The sequence below is a fragment of the Amblyraja radiata genome, chromosome 32 (assembly GCF_010909765.2).
Source record: "Amblyraja radiata isolate CabotCenter1 chromosome 32, sAmbRad1.1.pri, whole genome shotgun sequence".
In the NCBI taxonomy this organism is placed as follows: Eukaryota; Metazoa; Chordata; class Chondrichthyes; order Rajiformes; family Rajidae; genus Amblyraja; species Amblyraja radiata.
Window position 1 is genome coordinate 9,522,832 of NC_045987.1, and position 24,887 is coordinate 9,547,718.

General features: G+C 46.7%; 2 protein-coding genes across 11 annotated transcripts in view; both read right to left on the reverse strand.

Annotated features, from left to right (window-relative positions):
• sh3glb2 (SH3 domain containing GRB2 like, endophilin B2) overlaps window positions 1–8,820 on the reverse strand; it is a 65,397-nt gene extending 56,577 nt beyond the window's left edge. For all 9 annotated transcript variants that reach the window (XM_033049138.1, XM_033049137.1, XM_033049136.1 and 6 more), the window contains exon 1: window positions 8,669–8,820. In XM_033049138.1, coding sequence (XP_032905029.1) covers window positions 8,669–8,731 — 63 coding nt within the window. In that variant the 5' untranslated portion in view covers window positions 8,732–8,820. The remainder of the gene's footprint in view (window positions 1–8,668) is intronic.
• An 11,304-nt stretch (window positions 8,821–20,124) lies between these two features.
• pip5kl1 (phosphatidylinositol-4-phosphate 5-kinase like 1) overlaps window positions 20,125–24,887 on the reverse strand; it is a 49,471-nt gene continuing 44,708 nt past the window's right edge. For both annotated transcript variants that reach the window (XM_033048672.1, XM_033048671.1), the window contains one exon: window positions 20,125–23,064. In XM_033048672.1, coding sequence (XP_032904563.1) covers window positions 22,641–23,064 — 424 coding nt within the window. In that variant the 3' untranslated portion in view covers window positions 20,125–22,640. The remainder of the gene's footprint in view (window positions 23,065–24,887) is intronic.

Here is a 24,887-nt window from a genome sequence, read left to right on the forward strand (position 1 = left end):
ATGGACTCAGTGGGCCGAAGGGCCTGTTTCTGTGCTGTCCCTCTACGATGATGCACAAAAGCAGGTTGATTCTAGTGAACAGCATGTTAGACAGGCCAGTTGTCCTGGTGCTCTTGATTATTGTTCAGCATAAGCCTCCTCCCAATATTTCCCCATTTCTTTGGATCTTTTCCCAACTTTTCCATACACTGGGGGGGGGGGGATGAGACGACACATCAGCGACAAAAGTGCAGTAACAACTTTCACAGTTAACATCCCTATTCAGTGTTGTCCATTGAACCTCAACTATCAAAGTTTTAAAGTGGTAACTGTAAGATTTAAAGCAGTAACTACAATAAGTATAGGCAGACTTCGTAGAAAAAATTAAACATCCCCAGCAGGAATAAAGTGGGTTAAGAAACCAAGCCGGGTTGTTGGTAATGAGGAGGCCAGTGCTTACCATCTCACCTCTCTCATTAATGTTCCATTAACCGGGACGCCATCTTTGAAATGCACGTTACCAGGGTTACCGGCAACTCGATCAATACGATGACTCATCCTCATCTACCCTGTGCAAAGAATATTGTTCAGTGCAAAACAAGATTAGCAGAATGATTCGTTTTAAGCAGCTTTCATCGGATGCAGTGGACGTGGAACATTTTACGCACTGACAAAATGGCAGGCAATTCACTTCAGCTCATGATGAGTGTCAAAAACATTCCATCTTAGATGCACTCAGCCCAAAAATACATACTCTGGGGGAAGAGAGACAGATGGACATCAAATTGATCAACAAGACATTTCACATCTCACGTCTCTCCAACCATCCAAAAAGTAGTCAACGGTGCAAGAAAAGCACTGAAGTGTGACAACTCATGTTGGAGTGGGCGGGATTTCTGAGCGTTCATCTCCATTAGGAATACAGTTAGAATTAGTAGTCCATTTGAGACTTCATTGTTCTTAAATCTATGTAGATGTGGAAGAAAAGCATCATGGGCTAACAACCTAATTCTGTGTCAAAATATCTATGTGCAATCCAAATTTTGGAAGAGAGAAAATAATCCTTTAGGGACCTCTGTAAAGCAACGAGGTGACAGCCACAGAGTACAAACTCTCCTTACATCATTTGGTTATATATCAATGATAATACAGGACACTAGATTTTCCTGCCTCCAGTTTAGCACAAGACATTTCCACACTCAGCCCAAGGTCTACAAAATTAGAGTTTATTGCCAGTTGAACTGCACAAAGTAATGCAGTTCTGGTTTTTACAACACCATTCGGACCAATTCTTCTCTCACAGAGAAAATCAGGAGAAGGATTCTCCCCGTTGATCTCATCCAGACTCTTGATTAAAGACTGTTCCTTTACTCTTTCCCCTACGCCCTGCAAATCTTTCAACTAGTCATTTAATTCTCCCTTTAAATGCAGCACAGTGCACAGCAGTGGAAGGAGCCGATGGCACTGTGCTGGGTTAGACCTTCCCCTACTTTATCCATCTATTGATGTGAGGACATGTATAGAGATTCAACGCGGAAACAGGCCGACAGAGTCCACGCCGACCAACCATCACCTGGACATTAGGTACATGTTATCCCACTTTTCACATTCTATTAGGGGCAATTTGCAGAGGCCCTATTAACCTATAACCTATTTCACACAGAAAGTGGTGAATCTCAGGAATTCTCTGCCACAGAAGGTAGTTGAGGCCAGTTCATTGGCTATATTTAAGAGGGAGTTAGATGTGGGCCTTGTGGCTAAAGGGATCAGGGGGTATGGAGAGAAGGCAGGTATGGGATACTGAGTTGGATGATCAGCCATGATCATATCGAATGGCGGTGCAGGCTCGAAGGTCCGAATGGCCTACTCCTGCACCTATTTTCTATGTTTCTATGTTTCTATAAACTTACACATCTTTGGAATGTGGGAGGAAACCGGTTTACCCGGAGAAAACCCACGCGGCTACAGGGTGAACGTGCAAACTCCGCACAGACAGCACCCGTGGTCAGGATAGATCCAGCTTAAACTGAGAATACAAGAAATTGCATCTCGCCTCGGGTCAAGATCAGACGTTTGTTTCAGAGACCTGGAAGTTGCAGGTTGCATCTGGTGACTCTGCGTGCAGTTCCAGAGGAGGATCTAGTGTATAAAGCACAATTTGACTGCAGAGCCTGCAGAACAAGCATCTCACGGTATCTCTGTAAGCGTGACAATAAATAAACCATTGACCATTCTATGTGAAGAAGCTTCGAGAGACATGAACAACCTGGGTGAGAGGTTAAACCAAGCAGCACAACATGCACTGGCTGATACTCCTGACAACATTATGCCTGACTGAACAATTGGAAACTAAAAGACTCTTGCCCAATTCCCTGTGCTTGTCACCATTTTACAAGTTCAGGCGCAAGAAGCAGGAAAGAAATTGTTAGCTCAGCCCTGAGGCAATCGATCAATCTCTGCATCAGTCACTTATTCTAAATAATTACAAAACAGATTCCCTGACAAAGTGCATGCATTTTTTTAAATGTCAACTTCAGTTTTCATTCTCGGAGCTATTACATTGCACAGCAAGAGGACAAAGATAATGGCCAGCGAAGTCCACTGAATGATTTAAAACTAACCGGGCCTTGCCCAATTTCCCGGCTGCACGGAGCGGAAATGGAAGATGCTGGAAGCACCATTTTCCTGCAGCTAATCCAAACACTACAGCGGGAATAATTCAAACAGAAAGAAGCCCCGAGCTCTGGTAGACACAATGGTAAAGCTGCTGCCTTACAGCGCCAGAGACCCGGGTTCAATCCTGACTATGGGTGCTGTATGTAAGGAGTTTGTAGGTTCTCCCAGTGACCGCATGGGTTTCCTCCCACAAAGACGTACAGGTTTTATATTGATTCATTGGCTCCGGTAAAAATTGTACACGGTGATCGCTAGTGGGCATGGACTTGGTGGGCCAAAGGGCCTATTTCCACGCTGTATCTCTAAAATCTAAATTCACTGGGCATGCTGATGATGCAGGCAGTTTTGTGAGCAGCAACAGTTCAGGCAAGCAGGTGAATTAGTGCACGGCAAAGGCCCAGCAGTGGGGTTACAGGAGCCAAATACTCGCTTCATCCCTGAGGAATCAGCAGGACAGTGTCGGGAAGACCCGGAACGGTGCAGGACAGGGCAAAGTGCAACAAACTGGAGAATGTGGACAGAACCGTGGTCACAGAGGACCCACTGAGAGCAGACAGGCGGAGGGAGAGCTGGGATGACACTGGAGGACATGGCGAGACTTAGAGGTTTGTGTGGGCAGAGAAACCTCCAGTGTGACAACAGGGACACACAACAGGAAGCAGGCTACGAATGGAAACAGGAAATTGCTCAAGATTCTTCCCCACACCCTTGTCCTCTGTTACCCCCTTCCCATTCTCTCTAACAGAGCACTTCCCCCTCTCCAACAATCCCCCCAACCCCATCCTCAAACTACAGCCACACTCCTTAACCCATTCCCTCTCCCCTGAGAGACCCTGAGGAAGGGTCTCGACCCGAAACGTCGCCCATTCCTTCGCTCCTGAGGAAGGGTCTCGACCCGAAACGTCGCCCATTCCTTCGTTCCTGAGGAAGGGTCTCGACCCGAAACGTCGCCCATTCCTTCTCTCCAGAGGAAGGGTCTCGACCCGAAACGTCGCCCATTCCTTCTCTCCTGAGGAAGGGTCTCGACCCGAAACATCGCCCATTCCTTCCCTCCTGAGATGCTGCCTCACCCGCTGAGTTACTCTAGCATTTTGTGTTTACCCTCTCCCCTATGTTCCCCTACTTTAATCCCACAGACCTCACCTCTTACCTTCCTCCTTAACTTCACCCTCCCAACAACCCACCCTCCCTTCACCTGACCAGACACCGCAGCCTAGCTCACACACACACGCCCCTACTCCAATCTCTCTTTGCTCCATAACCTCACCCTTCTCCTACCACTGGCTCCTGAGCAATTTACACCTCAACAAACAGAAAATAAAAACAAGTGCCACTCGTGAGAGAAGCCAACAGAGGCTCGTGGGAGGAGAGAGGTGTCTCCTGGGTCCCACATTCTGCAACACAACCGTACAGCAGATACAATGTGCCAGAGGTTTCCAGCCAAACCCTGCTTCAATATTGCTTCAAATCTCTGGTTGGGTTTGTAGGACGTCCCCAGCCTATACTGCTCCCTGGTTCCCCACAATGCACCAAAACAGCTCAAGGCACATACATCACCAAGATGATCTGTAGTCGAATACTCCAGTTACACTTGAAGTGCATTATTGAATGAAGGGGATTACAGAGAGTAGATACTGCATGGTCAATCCAGGTACTCCCTCAACACCCAGGCCACCCTCTCATTTCACTCCGACCATCAGGATGGTGCAGGAACCTGAAAAATGTGACCTCCAGGTTCAAGAACGACTGTTTACTAACAACCAGCAGGTTCTTAAACACTGCACACTATGAACTTGGGTTGCACCAAGGACTTCGGTTTTTGTACTAACACTTTGGTTATTAATCTATTGAATTTATTATTATATATTTATCTTTATGCATTGTGTTTGCAGGCTTGTTCTGCTGCGACAAGTAACAATTTCATTGTTTCATTGTCAGTACATAAGACATTTAAACATACATGATTCTTGACAGTGCGTAGCACCGCGTCTTGTCTTGGTGCTCAGGTAAAGCTACGGGACAATGGTCATTTTCCCCATGCAGTGGGTGGGAAACATCATGGTCTGGTCCCACTGAATACCAGGCAGAGAGTCAGAGCTGACATACCAGCTGGAGCATTGCACGACTCCCAGAGGAGTGATTAACTGGCTAGTCCCATCTGCCGTCTCAGATGGGTGCAAAGGATGCCACAGCTACTCACACAAAGAGCAAGTGACACATCTCCTCTGTGTCCTGCCACTGCCCCGCTGCCTCTGAGCTTCCAGGAAGACTCATCCCCAACCCCTTCTCTTTTCCTACTCGACATGATGTTCCCTTGGCAACATGGTCAGAAAGCACAGGGCCGGTTTGCACCTGAACACTGTTGACAGCCAGCTTAAACTCCACCACCTACACGAGTCCCTCCATCAGGCAGCTCCATCCCTCTCTGCCACTGCCCAGGGTTGAAGCAGACCCGTGGCAAACGCAAAGTCACGCTTGACCACAGCTTGAGAATCTATCTCTGCCATAATGCAAGACTCAGCTGTTCTGCTATAGAAACCCTATTCCACGCATTTTTAACCTATAGACACAACTAGATTTAGGATTATTGTCACATGTAACAAAGTATGGTGGAAGGCAGTGTTTTGCATGCTATCCAATCAGATAACATTATACCCAGATACAATCGTCAAACTCAAGTACGAGGTAGAGCAATGGGGAAGATATAGAGTAAAGAGTGTAGTTCTCACCAGTTCCACAGACAAAAGTCCAATGTCCCCAATCGGGTAGAAGTAAATCAGACAGGACTCTGGCTTACATTAGACCATTCAGAAACTTGATAAGAGTGGAAGAAGCTCTCCTGAGTCTGGCTGTACAGACTTTCAAGCTTCTGTATTTTCTGTCCGATGGGAGTGGGGAGGAGGAATGACCCGGTAGGACAAGTCTTTCTTGGGGAATATTCTTTTAGAGGCTCAGCCAGCCTTTATATTCCTAACCCCTGGTATTGTGGAGCCAGCCCAAACTCAAGTCCATTTAGACCAGGCCTGGGAGTCACCAAACGACACCTGCTATGTCAGGCCTTGATATTACACTTCCTGTCCTAACTTTAAAACTCTACTCATGATCCAGCCCCTCACTGACTAAGTAACTTCATTCCAACATTGTTGCTTCTCGAACAATCTCTCTTCCTATGCGCTGGCCTTTGTATTCAAAGACAGATCACAAGCAGGTTCTCAGCACTGAAAGGCCCCTGCAGATCTCTCCACCACTCAAGGCCCACCTACTTGCACCAGCTCCTGGCCACATGCCCGACTCAGCTCACACCGCCCAACGACAAGATTGAGTGTGACAGAGTCGTGTGAATCAGCAAGACGTTTATGCTGTATTCAAGTGGCCAGAAGAACAGAGGCTACTGGCCAATCCAACACTGTTGGAGGAACAGTTTGGACAGTTAGAAAGCGAGAGGGGTAACGTTTAAAGAAAATGAGTCGGGCAATTTTTTTTTTAACTTGATAGTGGTAAGTACTGCCTTTGTGGTGGTGGTGGAAGCAGATACAATTGCGTTTAAAAGGCTTTTGGATAGGCACATTGATATGCAGGGAATGGAGAGAAATGAATTATGCAGGCAGATAAGAGTTGGTCTTGGAATCGTGTTCAGCATATACATTGTGGGCCAAAGGTCTGTTCCTGTGGTGGCAGCATCTATGGAGGATGACATTTCAGATCAATCCCGATGCAGGGTCTCAATTGGACACATCGTCAACCCTTCTGCCTCCACAGATGCTGCCTGACCAGCTGAATTTTGTTTCTTTTTGTTCCAGATCACAGCATCTGCAATCTCTTGTGTTGTCGCAGTTACCACTATGTGTGACAGCGTGTTTCCTTGCCACAGTGATTGGACGGCAATTGGCGTGAGGTGCTATTGAAATGCAAGTCCGTTTCTAAAATTAAATGCCAATTACAGTGGTTCATCGTTATTATTTAAAGCCAACGGCCTGGATTGACTAATGTTTACATAGGAGGTACACAATAAAAGCTGGAGAAACTCAGCGGGTGCAGCAGCATCTATGGAGCGAAGGAAATAGGCAACGTTTCGGGCCGAAACCCTTCTTCAGACATAGGCCTGGGTGGAGGGAACGTGGGAGGTGAACTCCTCGCCTCTAACGTGGAGGGAGAGGTTCAGGACTAATTTCTCGCCCCTCTGCAGTGGGATGGTTGGACTGACACATGAATTTCACGCGTGGCTTAGTTTGTGTTGCAGCCAGCGCGGTGGCCCCTTTAAGAGTCACAGACGCTCTTCAGAAGCGCCAGGGTTCAGGACACCTCTCCCGGAGATCAGATTACACTGCACACGCCGGGCATGTGGGCGGGGGAGAGAAACATCAACCGAGGTTTTGCAAAAAGCAGAAGGAAGGGCAATTGCAGGAGCATGCAGCTGAAGATTTTTTTTAAAACCCATCTTTAAAAAATTGCAATGACGTGTGTAGGGTCCCGCCTCGAGGGGGGAGATTGGGTTTCCAAAACTGCCCCTTCCAAAGTTGCAAGGACACTTTATCCCCAAAACATCCCAGCATTCAGGAAGGTGGTCGCCTCTCAGTTAAGGTCGTGCCGAAAGGGGAGATGGGGTTCAGTTTAATCGACATATGGAACATATGGAATATGTTACACCCCGTCGTGTCCTTGATTAGTGCAGGTGTCAGAGGTTACGGGGAGAAGGCAGGAGAATGGGGTTAGGAGGGGGAGATAGACCAGCCAGGATTGAATGGCGGAGTGGACTTGATGGACCGAATGGCCTAATTCTACACACTCTGCCTACACCCACACCCCCCGCTGCTCACACTGTCGCAGCCCCCACGCGGATTCACCGGCTTCTATTCGGCTAGGGGGGTTTTAATCTAAATCCCCGTTTCTGTGACAGGCAACGGGTCCAGTGCAGTCTGTCCGCGGCACCCAGCGACCCTCTCTTACTCCCCTTCCAACACCCTCGACCTTGCAAGCAGCACCGCGCAGGCACAGATATCTGGGATGTCTGCGATTTAACCTTGCAGCAGCCCAAAGATTCACAGGCAATCTGGAACAGCTCAATTCAAGATCCAATTGAGGATTAGAGGTTCCCTCAGATCAAAGCAAAACCCGTGGTCGAACAGCAACCGTATTTGACACAGTTCCCACATATTGGCAGCTCTGCCAGTTATCCCCCCTCAATCTCCACCTCAAGACTTGTATTTTAATCACCAGTCAACTTCAACAGCCGAAGGTTTCATTCAGCTCTTGTCAACAATGCCTCCGTCAAAAGAGGACAGGGGGTCAACACTGCCTACTTCACCGACTCTGAGTTCAGGGGCGACTTGTCAGACTGCCTCTGTCTCAGGGTCTGGGTTAGGGTGATTTCCCCTTCCTATACCCCCCCCTCCCCCTCCCCCCCTCGCTGCCACTCGGTGCCTGTACCCCGGCCACAGCCTCTGGTCTATTGCTTTGCATCTGAGCCTCGGCCCACGTCTGTCTCCAGGTCCCACCTCAGCCTCTCAGCCCGTTTATCTCTCTCTCTCTCTCTCTGGTTCTGTGCCCCTCTCAAGGTGGGAGACAAGTTGAGGGGCGGGAACAGGCTCTGCGAGCCTCTGCATCTGATCCTGGGGGGCAGATACAGTCCACCCTCTCACTCCCACCCCTCACTCTCCCCCCATCCTCTAGCACTACCCCTCACATCCCCATCACTCACTCCCCCCAGACCCTCACAACCCCCTTACTCCCCCCATCCTACCTCCCACTCCCCACCCACCTCAGCCCCAACTTTCACCCCCCACACCTCACTCCCACCCCCTCAATCTCCCCAACCAACCTACCTTCTCACTCCCTCCACCCTCCCACTCTCCATCCCCTTTCCCACCCCTCACTCCCCATCCCCTACCTCTCCACTCTCCCCCAACCCCCCAGTCCTCACCCCCATCACTCCCCCAACCCCTCCTCAACCCCCCTCTTCCCTCTCCCCGCCCACACACAAACATTCACTGTAAATCCGAGAGACGGGCCTCACCTGGACGGCTCTGGTGAAGAAGACGCCGGCGCCCGAGGCCAGCTTCTTCACGCTGAAATCCATCCCGTTCCTCTTCCCTCTGCCTCCCTCTGTCTCTCTCTGTGTCCCCGGGACCAGCGGCCCATCCGCTCACACTAGCACCACCTCTTAAACGGGCAATACCGGTGGGGCCCACCCTACACCTGCCGCTGCCCATGCACCCGGGCACGGAATACTCTCAGGCCGGCTCCCCGTCCTGTCATTCTCGCTAATCCCACCGGATCAGCAACGTGGCGCTCGGGGAACGCACCAAACACTCAGATAAACCCTCATCCATCCCATCTGTCATCGGCAGTGCAGCCTCTTAAAAGGGCAACGTTCATCGTAAGTCGCATCTCTGGGGCAGAGTTGAGTGTTGAGGCATCTACATCTAAGTGGGGCATGGATAGATACAGGGGCATAGAGTAGACTGAGTGTGGGATGACCAGAGGTCGAAGATTTGTTCACAAAAGGAATGCAGATTTTGGAATATTGAGTAAAACACAAAGTGCTGGAGGAACTCCGCGGGTCAGGCAGCATCTGTGGAGAGAATGACAAACGACGTTTTTGTTCGGGACCCTTCTTCAGAGTGATGGAGTAGAGAGGAGAAAGCTGGTAGAAAAGAAAGAGGGGAAGGGGTTGAGCAAGAGGTGGCAAGGAATAGGTGGTGAAGGATAGAAACATAGAAATTAGGTGCAGGAGTAGGCCATTCGGCCCTTCGAGCCTGCACCGCCATTCAATATGATCATGGCTGATCATCCAACTCAGTATCCCATACCTGCCTTCTCTCCATACCCTCTGATCCCCTTAGCCACAAGGGCCACATCTAACTCCCTCTTAAATATAGCCAATGAACTGGCCTCGACTACCCTCTGTGGCAGAGAGTTCCAGAGATTCACCACTCTCTGTCTGAAAAAAGTTCTTCTCATCTCGGTTTCAAAGGATTTCCCCCTTATCCTTAAGCTGTGACCCCTTGTCCTGGACTTCCCCAACATCGGGAGCAATCTTCTTGCATCTAGCCTGTCCAACCCCTTAAGAATTTTATAAGTTTCTATAAGATCCCCTCTCAATCTCCTAAATTCTAGAGAGTATAAACCAAGTCTATCCAGTCTTTCTTCATAAGACAGTCCTGACATCCCAGGAATCAGTCTGGTGAACCTTCTCTGCACTCCCTCTATGGCAATAATGTCCTTCCTCAGATTTGGAGACCAAAACTGAACGCAATACTCCAGGTGTGGTCTCACCAAGACACTGTACAACTGCAGTAGAACCTCCCTGCTCCTATACTCAAATCCTTTTGCTATGAAAGCTAACATACCATTCGCTTTCTTCACTGCCTGCTGCACCTGCATGCCTACTTTCAATGACTGGTGTACCATGACACCCAGGTCTCGCTGCATCTCCCCTTTTCCTAATCGGCCACCATTTAGATAATAGTCTGCTTTCCTGTTTTTGCCACCAAAATGGATAACCTCACATTTATCCACATTATACTGCATCTGCCAAACATTTGCCCACTCACCCAGCCTATCCAAGTCACCTTGGATGGGGTTGGTTGGCAGATGAGTTAAGGGGGTGGGGAGGGGGAGGGGGGAGAGGGTGGAAATAGTAACCAAGGCTGGAGGCGATAAATGGAGGACAGAAATGAAAGGGTGCAAATGGTGGAATCTGATAAGAATGGAAGATGGGGTGTGAAATATCGTGGGACAGAGAGAAACGTGTGTAGATGGGACGTGGGATCAGTTTGTAGCTGGTTGAAAAGTCAGATATTGATGTGTTAGATGCGGAGGCTCGTGGAGCACAAGGTCAGAAACGGGGGAGTCTCAGTGTGCCCCTGTTTTTTTTCTGGTAGAAGGGTGTGGGAGAGCAAAACTGAGGGAGATTGGGAAGGTGTTAAGCTGTCTGTGTGAATGACTAGATCTGGGTAATAAGTGGGCAAATGGGACAAATGGGGATGCACCAAGAGCCAGCATAGATTCAATGGGCCGAATGTATGAAATAACGTGAACTATGACTGATCAGTGTGTCTACAAAAGCTTGAACCTCTTATTTAGAAAACAGCTGCAGCCCAGGGTGTATTGTTAACAGCAGATGTAATAAGAGAGTAATAAAATATAACAGTGCTTTTCTTTCAAAAATGTATTAAAAATCTTGCATCTTGGGGCATCTTAAACCCAATTTCAAGTGATTCTTGCCTGGGTTGCACAAACTTTTTAATTACTTTGGTCTGTTGCCAACTGGATACTCTTCCACATTACACAAACAGTTGAAAAATATTCTCATATGTAGAATATTAACTACTTAATCATAACAAAGCTGAAATATTTTGACAAATTTGATGAAGCCTGGGGGTTATATAATAACATAAATTCAAACAGAGCCTCTGGCAAGTTTCAGAAATGCCCAGAGTATTGCATGAGGCCGTTAAGAAACGGAAGCCGTGGTTGTGAAATAAAATATTTTAGGCAAAATGCAAAGTGCTGGAGGAACTCAGTGGGCCAGGCAGCATCTGTGGAGGGAAAGAGCACATGACGTTTCGTGTTGGGACCTTTCTTCAGACTGAGACTCCAGCACATTGTGTTTTGCTCAGGATTCCAGTATCTGCAGTTTCTTGTGTCCCTATTGTCCGTTTTATGGTGGGCAAGACGTAGCTTTCAAGGTTTCAAGGTCAGTTTATTGTCACAAGTACCAATTAAGGTGCAGTGAAATTCCAAACATGGAACTGCAGATGCTGGTGAATGCACAAAAGGACACAGAGTGACTCAACAGGTCAGGCAGCATTGCTAGAGAACATGGATGTGACGTTTTGTGTCGAGACCCTTCTTCAGACGCATTCTTTAGACTTCTTCATAGCTTTCTATGGAGCTTTTACAATTCATTCTAGGCATGTTGGGCATTTTTTAAATTTCAAAATTAATCTTTAGTCATAAAATGGATACGGGAAAAATAAAATATTGGATGGTTTTCTTTATATTCACAGTGTCTTCTAGTTAATTCATTTTGTGTACAGTGCAACAATGCTCAGTGGTCTATTTGAACAATGCACCCTCTGAGTGTTTGCAGGGACATTACACAGGGCCAGCCCCTCGATGTCTATTTGTGGCAGGACCTTAGACTGAAGTCCTGCTCCAAAAACCTTTTGCTTTGGCTGCACCAAGCTTCAGTGTTTCTCTCAGCACATATTCCAGGTGCCTGGAATGTGTCAGGTGCCAGCTTTCCCTTATGGATATCTCATTGCACCAGAAGACCAATGGGTTTTGGGCAGTGCCCAGTGTATCGTTCACCGAGCTGATGATCTTATAGGAGGAAGCCATGTTTGTCGCTGTGTGCGTCCCTAGGAACAGCATGCTGGGCATGCTCTCCTCAGAGTGTCACCCAACGCTCTCCCTCAAGCGTCACCCAGTGCCCTCCCGACCCAGTGTCACCCAGTGCACTCCCCACCCAATGTCACCTGCAGCTCCCCCTGGGTGTTATGCAGTACTCTCTCCCCCATGTCATCCAGTGCTCTCTCCTGGGTGTCTGGGAACTTGTGCATCAGACACCCTCCATCGTGAATCTCTGGGTGAACTGGCAGATGGCTCAGGCAATGTCCTGGCTCAGGAGAGGGTAGCGGTCACCCCTGTGCCACGTGCAGTAAACCTGAGGCCACCTTACACCTGGTGACCAGGTCCCTGCTGCCAGCAAGAGGGAACACGGCGGCCACTGTCCCAGCCGCTGCTGAAGCTTGCCGATCCACCAGCCCATGGGTCCAGTGAACCAGATCCACGACAATTCAGGAAGTCATCCCTGTCCGTGGACCTTTTGAGGGATTACAAAGAACATGGCCTCGCACTTCCTACGTTTAATCTGTCTTCCTGAAGCTGGTCACAGATGCTGGTCATTCTGCAGATTGACAGAGGCACGCTCCCTCAGTATTCCTTCTCTGACAGTGCAGCACTCCCTCAGTATCACCCTTCCCACAGTGCCGCACTCCCTCGGCACTGCCCCTCCCACAATGTTTCCACCTGATGGCGGGACTAGTCCTCAGTGGAGGTCTCTCTATAAGGGACTCGCCAGCCGCCTGTCACTTCTGCAGGGAATGGAGGGATGTGGATCACGTTCAGGCAGAAGAGATTAGTTTAACTTGGCATCATGTTCGGCACAGACATTGTGAGCTGACAGGCCTATTCCTGAGCTGTACTGTTCTATGTTCTATATAATATTCCTTTGAGTGCTGTGGTCATCAGTATGCAGGTGCTGGTGAATGAGGGAGGGGTGATGGTGAGTGGGGTCCACAGGAGTATCTCAGCATTTGGGTTCAATTCAGTGCAAGTCAAAAGTGGGCTGGTATTTTCTGTCAGTATTTTAGTTTATAGGTTATTAGTGAGGGTGAAGTGCGGCTGGGCAGCTCAGCTTGATTAGTACAGGTGTCAGGGGTTATGGGGAGAAGGTAGGAGAATGGGGTTAAGAGGGAGAGATAGATTAGCCATGATTGAATGTCTGAAGAAGGTTCTTGACCCGAAACGTCACCTATTCTTTCGCTCCATAGATGCTGCCCCACTGAGTTTCTCCAGCGTTTTTGTCTACCTTCGGCAGAGTAGACTTGATGGGCCGAATGGCCTAATTCACTTATGACCTTATCCTGCTTCACGGAAGAGCTCACAGATCCATCCAACATTCGAGCAGGTCCTGGTGCACCAGGTGCAGCAAGTGTCTCCGGCTGAGACAGCTGCTCCTGTTCTGGAGCTGCAGCAGAGGCCAGACCTCCAGTGGCACATTCACCACTGAGGATATCACTTAAAAAGAAGTGTTCTAAAGCAGGGGCAGATGGAGAGGGAGTGAGGGACTGCCCTGGTGGATGAGGAGTAGGCAGGCAACACAGGAAAAACACCCTCACAAGTAAAGAGAATCAAGGGTTATTGGAATAGCTAGAAAATGGGCTGAGATGGATCAGTCTTGCACAATGAATGGAGAGTAGGCTTGAAGGGCCCACTCCTGCTCCTTACATTCTTGTGTTCTTGAATGGTTCAAGTCACACTTTTTAAGCACCTGGAGTAATGTTTGCTGACTAGTCAGTTTGTAGGAACTGTCTTGATAACCATGTTGTGTGTGGACAGTGGGCCCAGCCTGTGTCTGGCCCCAGAGTAGAAGCGTCCACATCACGGAGCTGGAAACTGGAAGTATCCCGAGCTAATTCTGCTTCCACCATCATCTGTTGCAACAATTGATGGCTCCCACTGATTGTCGCCGGAAGCTTGTGTCCTATTCAGGGCGGACAATGACAGCGATGTCAACATTTGAAACATGGAAGATGGACATGAAAGAAAACGGGCCTGTATCTCACTATTCAGATTGATGTCTATTCGGTGTCTGTATCATTTATTTCTTGACCATGAGAGAGTATACGGCACGGCATTTATTGGGCACAAGTCCCTGATAATGGTGGTATAGAAATGTTTCCACTCAGGGAACACCTTAAACTAAGGTCAGTAAATATCCGAGAGTCTGTGGTAAATGCAACAGTGATTCAAGAAAACATCTCCATCTGGAGAGCGGTTACTGTTTTGAACTTGTGACCATGTGCAGTAGTTAAAGCCAAATACTGATGATGCACACGGGGAGGATGAATAAATGCAAGAAGGATGAATCAGCATAAGGATTTATTGGTGGAATTAAATGAAGACAGGTGAGAAGAGTCTCATATGGAACATAATAGGACTAGTTGGAGCAGAAGGCCTCGGATTGAATGCAATTTATAATGTTAAATTATATGTTGTGATTTTGAAAAAAAGATCTTTAATACTTTCAACGGGAACATTCTGTACTCTAGATTTAAGTGCTGTAGTTGAAGCAATCAGAGGCAACAAATGAGTCCCAGGCCCATGCTATTTCTTTGAATGAGTTTTTCAATTAGTTTCACTCGATTGCCCTCTCACCATTGTCCTCGTAATGTTTTTCGGCTATTATGCAAATATCCAATTGCATTTGAAAGCATTACGTTCCAGATCCCAACTTGCTGGCTAAAATATATATCTACCCCCGGCTCCTTTGCTAAACCTGGGTGCACTGTCAGAGGCTGAGAGCTGAGTCTGGTCGTGAGGCTGCTCTCACTGGGTTAGGCTGGGGCTTGATTGTTGGCTGGCTAGGGATGATGTAGCTCCAGCTGCTTCCCATCATTCACTCCGACTCATCAAGTCATGTTGAGTTTATTATCATTTGCAAAAGGATGATGAGGTACAAAATGTGTAAGAAAGAACTGCAGATGCTGGTTTAAATCGAAGGTAGACACAAAATGCTGGAGTAACTCAGTGGGACAGGCAGCATCTCTGGAGAGAAGGAATGGGTGATGTTTCGGGTTGAGACCCTTCTTCAGGGTCTAAAGAAGGGTCAAGACCCGAAATGTCACCCATTCCTTCTCTCCAGAGATGCTGCCTGTCCCGCTGAGTTACTCCAGAATTTTGTGTCGACCTTCGATGATGAGGGACTGGTCCATTGAAAATCATGCTTGCAGCAGCTTCACTGACCCAAAGACTCAAATACTCAGAAACAAGTTATGTATAAATTTTACACAAAATTCCTAAAAGGTGAAAGACTACAAAAAAAAAACAAGACATTAATGCAGAACACTATTGGAAAAAATGAACAAGTCCATGATAATGCAAATGGTGGTCCAAAGTGTTGCATTGTCAAGGTAGGATTAGGGTTAAACAGATGAGATCTAGAATCTGATGGTTGTAGGAAAATAGCTGTTCCTGAACCTGGTGGTGTGTGACCTGAGATGTCCGCACCTTCTGCCCGATGGTAGCAGTGAGAAGAGGGTATGGCCTGGATGGTGGGGATCCTTGATGATAGGTGGCGCCGCCTTGTGGCAGTGCCTCATGTACACGGTGGGGAGGATTGTGTCCACCACTCTCTGCATGCACAACATGTTAAGCGTTTATCTCCTTCATTTAAGCTGAAGTGACCAGGAAGAGTTCAGCTGGCATTACAGCCTCTCAGGCAGGAAGGCCACTTGTGCTGCGCAACCAGTCGCCCCAGACCCGAGTCATCCATCAAATCTCCACAGGTGCACGATAGAGTCCATGCCGACTGGTTGCATCACGGCCTGGTTCGGCAACTCGAACGCCCATGCACAAAGGAGCTGCAGTGTGGTTGTCCATCACAGTTACTGACCTCTCCATCATCGAACAGCACAGGATCTACAGTAGGTGCTGCCTCAAAATGGCAGCCAACATCATCAAAGACCCACACCAACCTGGCCACGCTCTCATCTCACTACCACCATTGGGAAGAAGGCACTAGAGAATGAAAATCGTGGTTCACCAGGTCCTGCTTCTTTCCAGCAGCCATAAGACTCTACTCTTGAATACTCTTATACTGTTGTATACTGTTGTACCCTTCATCCTTTACTCAGCACTGTGGATGGCTTGATGGTATTCATGTAGTCTTTTTCTTGACTGGATAGCATGAAGACATAAGCTTTTCACTTTTTCTAGGTACATGTGACAACCATAAACTAAACTACTGTACAATAGTAACTACTCCCTCAGCAATTATGATCTGTTACAGACCTTTGTGACTTTGGTCGTTCAACGGACTTTGGTTTTGCTTTATTATGGTTATCTAGTATTATGGTTATTATTGATTATTATATATTCATTTATGTGTGTTATTGCATTAACAAGCCTGTTAAGTTGCAGCAAGTAAGAATTTCACTGTTCCATTGCCGGTTGGTAGATATCTTGATTCTTGACCTCTCTAGTCACCCATGTCATGTGATGGGGGCTGCATCAACCCCTGACCCTGCCAACTGGGGTCAGGACTTGTCAACCTGCGCGTCAGGCAGTGAGACATGACATGAGGGTATTTACTTTCAAGATAAATATTTGATTTATCCATGTGCTTGGATTTATCTGTTCTTGAAAAGGAGGACTATTTATTTTTCAAATCGCACCCATTTTTGAGGGGATAATCGAAAATGTTTATTTAATTGGTTAGTAATGATAATTCTTGTTTTAAATCTTGGCCACCTGGTTGTGGCCCTCTATAGTGTGCGGTTTGGGCCCACATATCATCGTTGCCATCTTGTCCTGGTGATAATTACATCTGAAGATCATTTCCTTCTTCACAATTTCCTACTTGGCCCCTTCTTGTGGTAGAAGCAGTGATGTCGGAGAGGGAGAATCATTTGCAATGAGTCTTTTCTGATTTACAGGAAAATTGAATGGTGAGTCTTGGGCCAGAGATCTCAGTGTTGAGTGATGCACTATGCAGGGAAGGAGCAGCATGCACTGATGAGATCAATGTGCTGGTTACTGTGTGAATCAAAATGCTTCCACTACTGATTATTAAACGCTGAGCTCCTGTACTGGCCCATTAAACTGTAGCCTCTGTTGGAGCCTTGTGAAGATTTCTCATTGGAGACAGAACCTGATTGACTCGGCATGTTAGCCCTCTAGGGAGCCGAGTGCTGCTGTTGAAAAGCATAATCGTAATGTTAAATTATTGCACCAGCTGCCTGAGTTTTGGATTACAGACCCAGTGACACAAGTTCAAATCCTGCTCCGGCCACTGAGAAACTTAAATATGAGCAAATCTGGAATTTAAATAACCTAGCCTCAGCAATAGGAACTATAGAAACATAGAAAATAGGTGCAGGAGGAGGCCATTCGGCCCTTCGAGCTAGCACCGCCATTCATTGTGATCATGGCTGATCGTCCCCTATCAATAAACCATGCCTGCCTTCTCCCCATATCCCTTGACTCCACTAGCCCCTAGAGCTCTATCTAACTCTCCCTTAAATCCATCCAGTGATTTGGCCTCCACTGCCCTCTGTGGCAGGGAATTCTATAAATTCACAACTCTCTGGGTGAAAAAGTTTTTTCTCACCTCAGTCTTAAATGACCTCCCCTTTATGGCATTATAAGATCATGTCAAGTACCCGGTTGGTTCACTGATGTCCCTTAGGGAGGGGAACCTGTTATCTAGACCTGGCTGTGACTGCAGACCCTTCAATGCTGTCAACTCGGGGTCATTGGTGGGGCGAACAACAACAAATGCTGACAGTCTATCAATTAATAAATAAAACCTAGTGCAGGACTTGAGCTAGAGATACAGCACCTCTACCAGCTGCAACTTGCTGTTTTTAGTGCAGAAATACTAGCTCACATTCCCTCCCGTCTAGCACCAGTTACTTTGTAAAACAATCTCTTAATTCTCAGCCACCAAAGAGGAAACACAATGTTCTTGCTTGCTCTACTAAAATCCCTCAAAGCCTCGAAATCATGTTGAGTTTACCACATTAACTTACCTGTTCTCAGGAGAAGAATCGTGGATTCTCCAAAATCTCCTCATACATCCTATCCACGTCTCATCCTGCTAAACCTTTTCTATTTCTTCTCCGCCTTCCTAAAGTTTGGTGCCAATTATTGTGCAAAACCTCATCAAGTGAAAGCAATCAGAAATTTGTTAAGTATTAGCATGAATTTTATTGTTTTATTCTATATCCCCATTTCTCAAATGCCTTGTTAATGTGCTCTGCCATTTTCAAGAATGAGTAAGATGGACTCATTAATTCTTCTATTATATTGCCATTTCTCGGCAGAATGCATCATACCTATCCATATTATGTCTCATGTGCTACTGATAGTGAGTTTCACCATGTCCACGTGAACTCTGCTGCTACCCAGCTCGTTACTACCATGTTTTTGCAAAGTTTAAAACTGCAGTCCCTGTTCTCTATTTATGTACATGCCCTTCCTGGTTTAGGACATTGACTTATGGACATTCCTACACTTCAGCAAGCTCCCATATTAAATTCAAAACTCCAGTGCACCTACATATGTTCATTCCCACAAACTTCAGGTTTAGTTTCCTCTCGCTCCAATTTTAGTAATTGTTCTTCCTTAATGTCTTGTGTGCTTTTGATGCCATTCATTACAGCACCGTGGAGATAAGGTTACCATATCTAGTGAATATTGTGTGTTTTCTGACATGAACAAAGTATTTATGTACTTCTGTAAAATCAGAACATGTTCGATACCTGAGAACTGCCTCAGGACTTTTAATAAAATAAAATATTGATGTACCAAAAGGTGGCACCATTGACATGTCAGAATCAGGTCCCAGCTACAGAAAAAACAAGTAAAAACCTACAACAGGAAACAGAAGGAACAGACCCTAACTGTGTGAGTGTGTAATGGGTAACCGATAACCAGGATTCGCCATTGCTGAAGGACCTGGTGCAAACCCTCCAAGGCCAGTTCTTCCGCTGGAATGTAAAGCAATTCTTCTCAGCATTTCGTGCAGGATCAGCAAATAATTTCTATTCTGCTTCTCCTTAAAATATTCATTTCCCTATCTCCAGCTTTTAAGTTTCTAACAGACTGCTTTCTATAAAGACTGCACTCATCCACACTGAGGCAGAGTCTATCAAAGTCAGGTTGACTCAAGTCATTTCTATCTGATCTACTCTAACCAAAGGCGTGGAGCTTGCTCATCCCGCCTGCTTTAACTTGCTCTCTCATTCCAGCACCCGACTGATACCAGAGGCAGTGTCATGGATGAGGGGACATTGGCAGAGGGCAGAAGGTGGGAGTGAAAAACAAAACAAACTCAGCATGTCAGGCAGCCTCTGTAGAAAGAGGAACAGAGACTTAATATCTCCGTTCAATGACCACATGTGGTCAAATCTAGCCCAGAGTTCACAGTCAGAACCTTGCTGCTCACACTGAGACTATTAAACCAGATGTCCATGGTGATGGGATGATCTGGGGTGGGGGAATGATGCTGGATCTATCTGATGAGTAACTCCAGCACTTTGTGTTTTTTATTTCAAATTTCACCAGATACATAATATTTCCCTTGGACACTATGGAACAGAGGGTTCCCAGGTAACAAGGGACAAGAGTTCTGACATTGGGTGAACTAGTCAGGGCAGATTCTGTGATCCCGACTCAAATATGATACATTTCAGGCCCATGAGGAGTTCACTGATGAAGCTGTTTCTGTCCACCATTAGATTAAACAGTTGGATCCAAACTTCCTACAAGAGATAACGGGACAATTGTAGAGAATTCAGGGGCTAATGTGGTAATAGTGCCTTGATTGGACATCCTTGTAACATCCACTTCTCCCCAGTCTGAGGCTTTCCATCACTTGTACTGTCCACTGAGAATATAGGGTGGAACATGCTGTCAGGTGAATCTCTTGCCACTATTTTCAAGAACAGCGGTTCATTCTCACCGGCATGCCGGCCATTATCTGCTTCCTATTATATTGCTGTTGTGGAATCTTGCTCTGCAATATTTGGTGCTGCGCTTTGTGTGTAGCATCAATCAGTGAGCTTCTGGAATATTCTGTCAGGTACAAAGTATTTTGGATGTGTTAAGGTTTTGAAACATACTGTTCAAACTCGAGGTTTTCAGATTTGATTCATTCTGACCACAGTGTACAAAAAATTAACGGAATGGAAAAATCATTTTATTGCACAGTGCAAGTGAATTATTTACGATGCCTGAGATTCCATATTTTACATACAAATTTATTGAACCCCTATACCTAGACCCTTAACCCTCCGGTTCAGAGTCCAGAGTGGCATCAAATAAGGACAAAATATCATTTCCAAATCGTGGTTCCAGAATTACTAAGTGTCCTAACATGGTATGAATGTGTATTACAAGTCATATGAATCAAATGGGGCTTGCTATTGTCATTTGGGTTTATGGGCGTTATAATGCCGATTTTTTGTGCCTGTCGAATGCAATATGTGAGGTGTTTCTATGCTACATATATGCCTATGGTACATGAGGTGGTTCTATAGTCACAGCACATGAAGTAGTTCCATTAGGGTGCAGTATATTTGGTAACTCTATTGGAGTTCAAGATATGAGCTGCTTCTATGGGGATGCAGCAAATAAGTGATTTTATTATGGTGTAGAATATGAGATGCTTCCCTCGGGTGCCGTGGTTCCAATGACGGTTCCAATAGGTTTCTGTGTGGTTCTGTTTGTGCAGTGTGTTGTTTTGTTGGAGCTCCTGGTTATGTGCTGGTTCTGCAGGATACCTCTGATAGTTCCTCAAGGGTGTGTTGAATCACCTCATTCACTTACATGTCCGTGATTCAATGGGAGTGCAGGTGAGCCACATGGCAGGCTAACAATCTTTCGAGTAGTTGTTGTCAATAAAGGATGTTCAACGAGATCATTGACCAGGCTTTTTAATCTGCTGGTGGATTTTGTACATTTCCAGTATTTCCCATTTCAGTGATCAGTCTGGCTTCACTTTAAGGCTGAGCGACAGATTACCAGTCATCTTCCTCACAAACCAAGGGCAGCACTCTGACACTGTAATCCAATCTCCTCACTGAGCCATGCAAAACTGAGAATAATTGAGAGGGAAAGAGTGTCGCAAAGTATTTCCGTCTCAAGTGTACACGTAAATCTATTTTGCCAATTGCCTTAAATCTGGCCGCAGGTCACTGACTCACTCACCCAGGAGATAAAGTATTTCAGGACAACACAGTACAGGTCTCCATGTGGGCATCATACCCATACCATGTGTTTGAGAACTGTCCAAATAATATTATTCTCCAAAATAGTACCTTTCCAATAAAATGCCCAATTCCTTTCATCTTTAATCCAAATAATCTTTGTATCTGCAATCCTCACCCTTTGAAAACAAGACATTCCAACTTGCTGTAATTAGGAACTCTCAAAATTTTATTTTCACCAGTTGTTACTATTTTATTTCGGGCAGCACAGTGGTGCAACTAGTGAAGCCGCAGCGTTACAGCAGAGCTTGTACGTTCTCCCTCTGACTGTATGGATTTCCTCTGGGATTTCTGGTTTTCACCCACATCTTAAATAAGCATGGGTTGGTAGATTAGTTGGCTGCTGCAATTTGCCCCAAGTGTTTAGGTGCGTGATCCAATCTGGGGGAGTTGATGGGAATGCCGGGAAAATAGGTTAAAAGGAAATTCGTGTGAGTCAGAGATTGCTTTATGAGACTGCAAAGATTGAGTCATGAAGTGATACAGCATAGAAACAAGCCTTTCTGCCCAACTTGCCCATGCCGACCAAGATGCCACATCTAAACTAGTCGCATTTGCCCACATACCTTTCCTATCCATGTACTGTCCAAATATCTTAATAGAACATGATGGGCTGCTGTTATGTCATGAGGAAATACAGAAATATGTTCTTCTGCAAATTAGTTGCCGGAGCCATTCTGTTATTGTAGTTTACAATCAACAGGGAGTTGGATCTTGGTCAGGATACCATTCCCTCACTCTGCTGACCTGGTACTGGGTTTGGTTTTAGCAGGTGCTTTTACCCTGATATGGAGTGCTTCTGTTCCTGCCCACTGTTTACCCTGATGTAGAATTCCCCTGTCCCTGCCTTCATTGAGTGGGCTAGAGCAGCAGTTTTAGTCAGGGAAGGCAATGACATTTGAAGATTAGATTGTGTGGAGAGAGCCGATAAGACCAGCTATGTGTTCTGGAACTCTGATTTGCTGCATGCAGTATATTTTTTAAATCAAGCTTCACCCACGTTAATGAAGAGGAATTGTGTGCACATACTATACTTAAGGCTCAATGGTAGTAGCTTCCTTTCCCCTTCCATTTAAGGCAGTCTAGAGCATCATGCAAGTCTGGACAGCTTTCTTATGCGGTGACCAGTGAATTTGTTCTTGTATTTTGATTTGAAAGTGGCTCTAGCAAGTGCAATGTTGACGTCTTTACACCAAGCATTTTACAGCACAGAAACAGGTCAGTTTCCCCCAGTGACTGACATTAATGCTTCACCACCTGTTGGTGAAGCCTCGAGAGGACAACCTCCCACCCAGTGACCTGTCGGGTCATAGACTACATATACCCAGTGGCAGAAGTTAGCCTCACCGCTCGGACTCACTCTGAACTCTAGCCCTCTTCCCCCTCCCCAGTGTTTCCCCACCCTCCCTCAAGCTACCCGAGCTCCTAAACTGTGTGGTCATCCACCCACTGGCACAGTCGCTTGGCATATTTGTCAGGATGGACAGTGGAGAAGGACTGGCCTCGATATCTGATGGATTTCCACAGGTACTCCAGCTTCTTACGGAACCCGTACACGGTGAAGACGTCGATGATTCCCACAAAGTAGCGGTTCTGGGCTCCGTCGATGATGTGCAAGGAGTTCTTGGATCCGGGCAGCAGTCGCCGATTCTGCACCGACACTTCGGTCAGTTCCATGTCCGACCTACTGCTGTCTACTGAGGACACCGTTGCCTTGGGGACCTCCTTGACGTGGCACTTGTCTGTGCCACTTACAACCTCAGGCACCAGCACAGTCGATTCTTCCTCCACTAGCCCTGGAACTGGGGTCCCAGTGGAGTGACTAGGGCTGCCTCCACTGATCATCGATCTGTGGGAGAGGGCAATGGAGTTCTCTAAGGCTTATTTTCACCTGAATGCATCCCAAAGAGCTACACAGTCAATTAATTATTTCTTTCAAACACAGCCACTGTAATAACACAGGGAAACCTGGCCAATTCTGTAATTGAGGCTCCACATGCAGACACGGAGCAGTGGTCAGATAAGCTGCTTTAATGAAGACTCAATAGATGCTGAGATCATGAGCAGAACACAAAGTACTGGAGGAACTCGGCTAGTCAGGCAGCATCTGTGAAGAGAATGAACAGACAAAGTCTGAAGAAGGGTCCTGACCTGAAACATTGTCTGTCCATTCCGTCCACAGATGCTGCCTGACCCGCTGAGTTCCTGACTTTGTATTTTGATTGATTACAAGATACAGTATGGAAACAGACTCTTCGTCCCACCAAGTCCACACCCATTCACACCAGTTCTGTGTTATCTAAAGAGCCTGTCCCACTTGGCCGTCATTGGCGCGCCATTTACGCGACCTCCAAAAATGTGTTAGTCGCGTAGTGATGCACGGGTAGCATGTGGGTAGCGCTGGACGGGCGCATGGAGAGGCGTGGAGGAGTATGGAGTTGTGAGCGGTACCGCGCGGCGCTCCAAGATTTCGTGCTGCGCGAAATCCTCGCGCGCCACCTGCGTGATGTATCGCATACGCACACTGACGCATTGGCATCGCACGCTGTCGTCCTGATGTATCACGTGTATCACGTGCATAACCACGCTGTCGTCCTGATGTCTCACGTCACCGTGCGTAACCATGCTTCGCCGGGCGCCGCAGCATATTCTAATGACGTCACGCGCACCAGACGGCATGATACACTTGATTTGCGTGCGACGTCGCGCGTAACGACACGTTGACCTATTTTACATATGACGCGTAAATGAGGCGCAAATGACGGCCAAGTGGGACAGGCCCTTTACTTTCGCATCCACTCCCTACATACCAGTCTGAAGAAGGGTTTCGGCCTGAAACATTGCCTATTTCCTTCGCTCCATAGATGCTGCCTCACCCGCTCAGTTTCTCCAGCACTTTTGTCTACCCTACATACCAGGGACAATTTACAGATGGAAATTAACCTACAAACCAGCACATCATGGGGATTCACAAGCTGTTTCATTATGTTATTTCAGAGATCAATATTGTCCTTCCCAGGACACTGGGACAAAATTATAGTTTTCCTCATCACAATGACTGAAGGATCTTTAATTCTACCCAATTAGGCTGATATGATCCTGGTTTAAGGTCTCCTCTGAAAGAAAACATCTTAGAAGCACTGCTTCAATCATGGCGGTATTGGTCTGGATTATGGCTGAAGTGCCTGAAGTGGGACTTGAACCATGATAATGCTATTGACCTGTCACCTGAACAATAGAAGTCCAGCATCAATCGTACCCGTGGGATTGTGTAACACAGGAGGCAGCCATTTGGCCCATTGATGCGTGTGCTAGACCTTGTTCATCCAAGATTTACACACGGGTTCATGATGAGATGGAGGTTCATAAGACACAGGAGCAGAATTAGGCTATCCGGCCTATTGATCATTGTTGATCTATTTTTCCATCTCAACCCCATTTTACTGCCTTCTCCCTGTACCCTTTGACACCCTTACTAATCACGAATCTGTCAATCTCCAATTTAAAATTACCCAATGACTTGGCTTCCATTATGGCAATGAATTCCATAGATTCACCTCCCTCTGGCTAAATAAATTCCTCTTCATCTCCATTCTAAAGGTACGTCCTTTTATTGTGAGGCTGTGCCCTCTGGTCCAAGACTCTGCCACTACTGGAAGCATCCCCTCCACA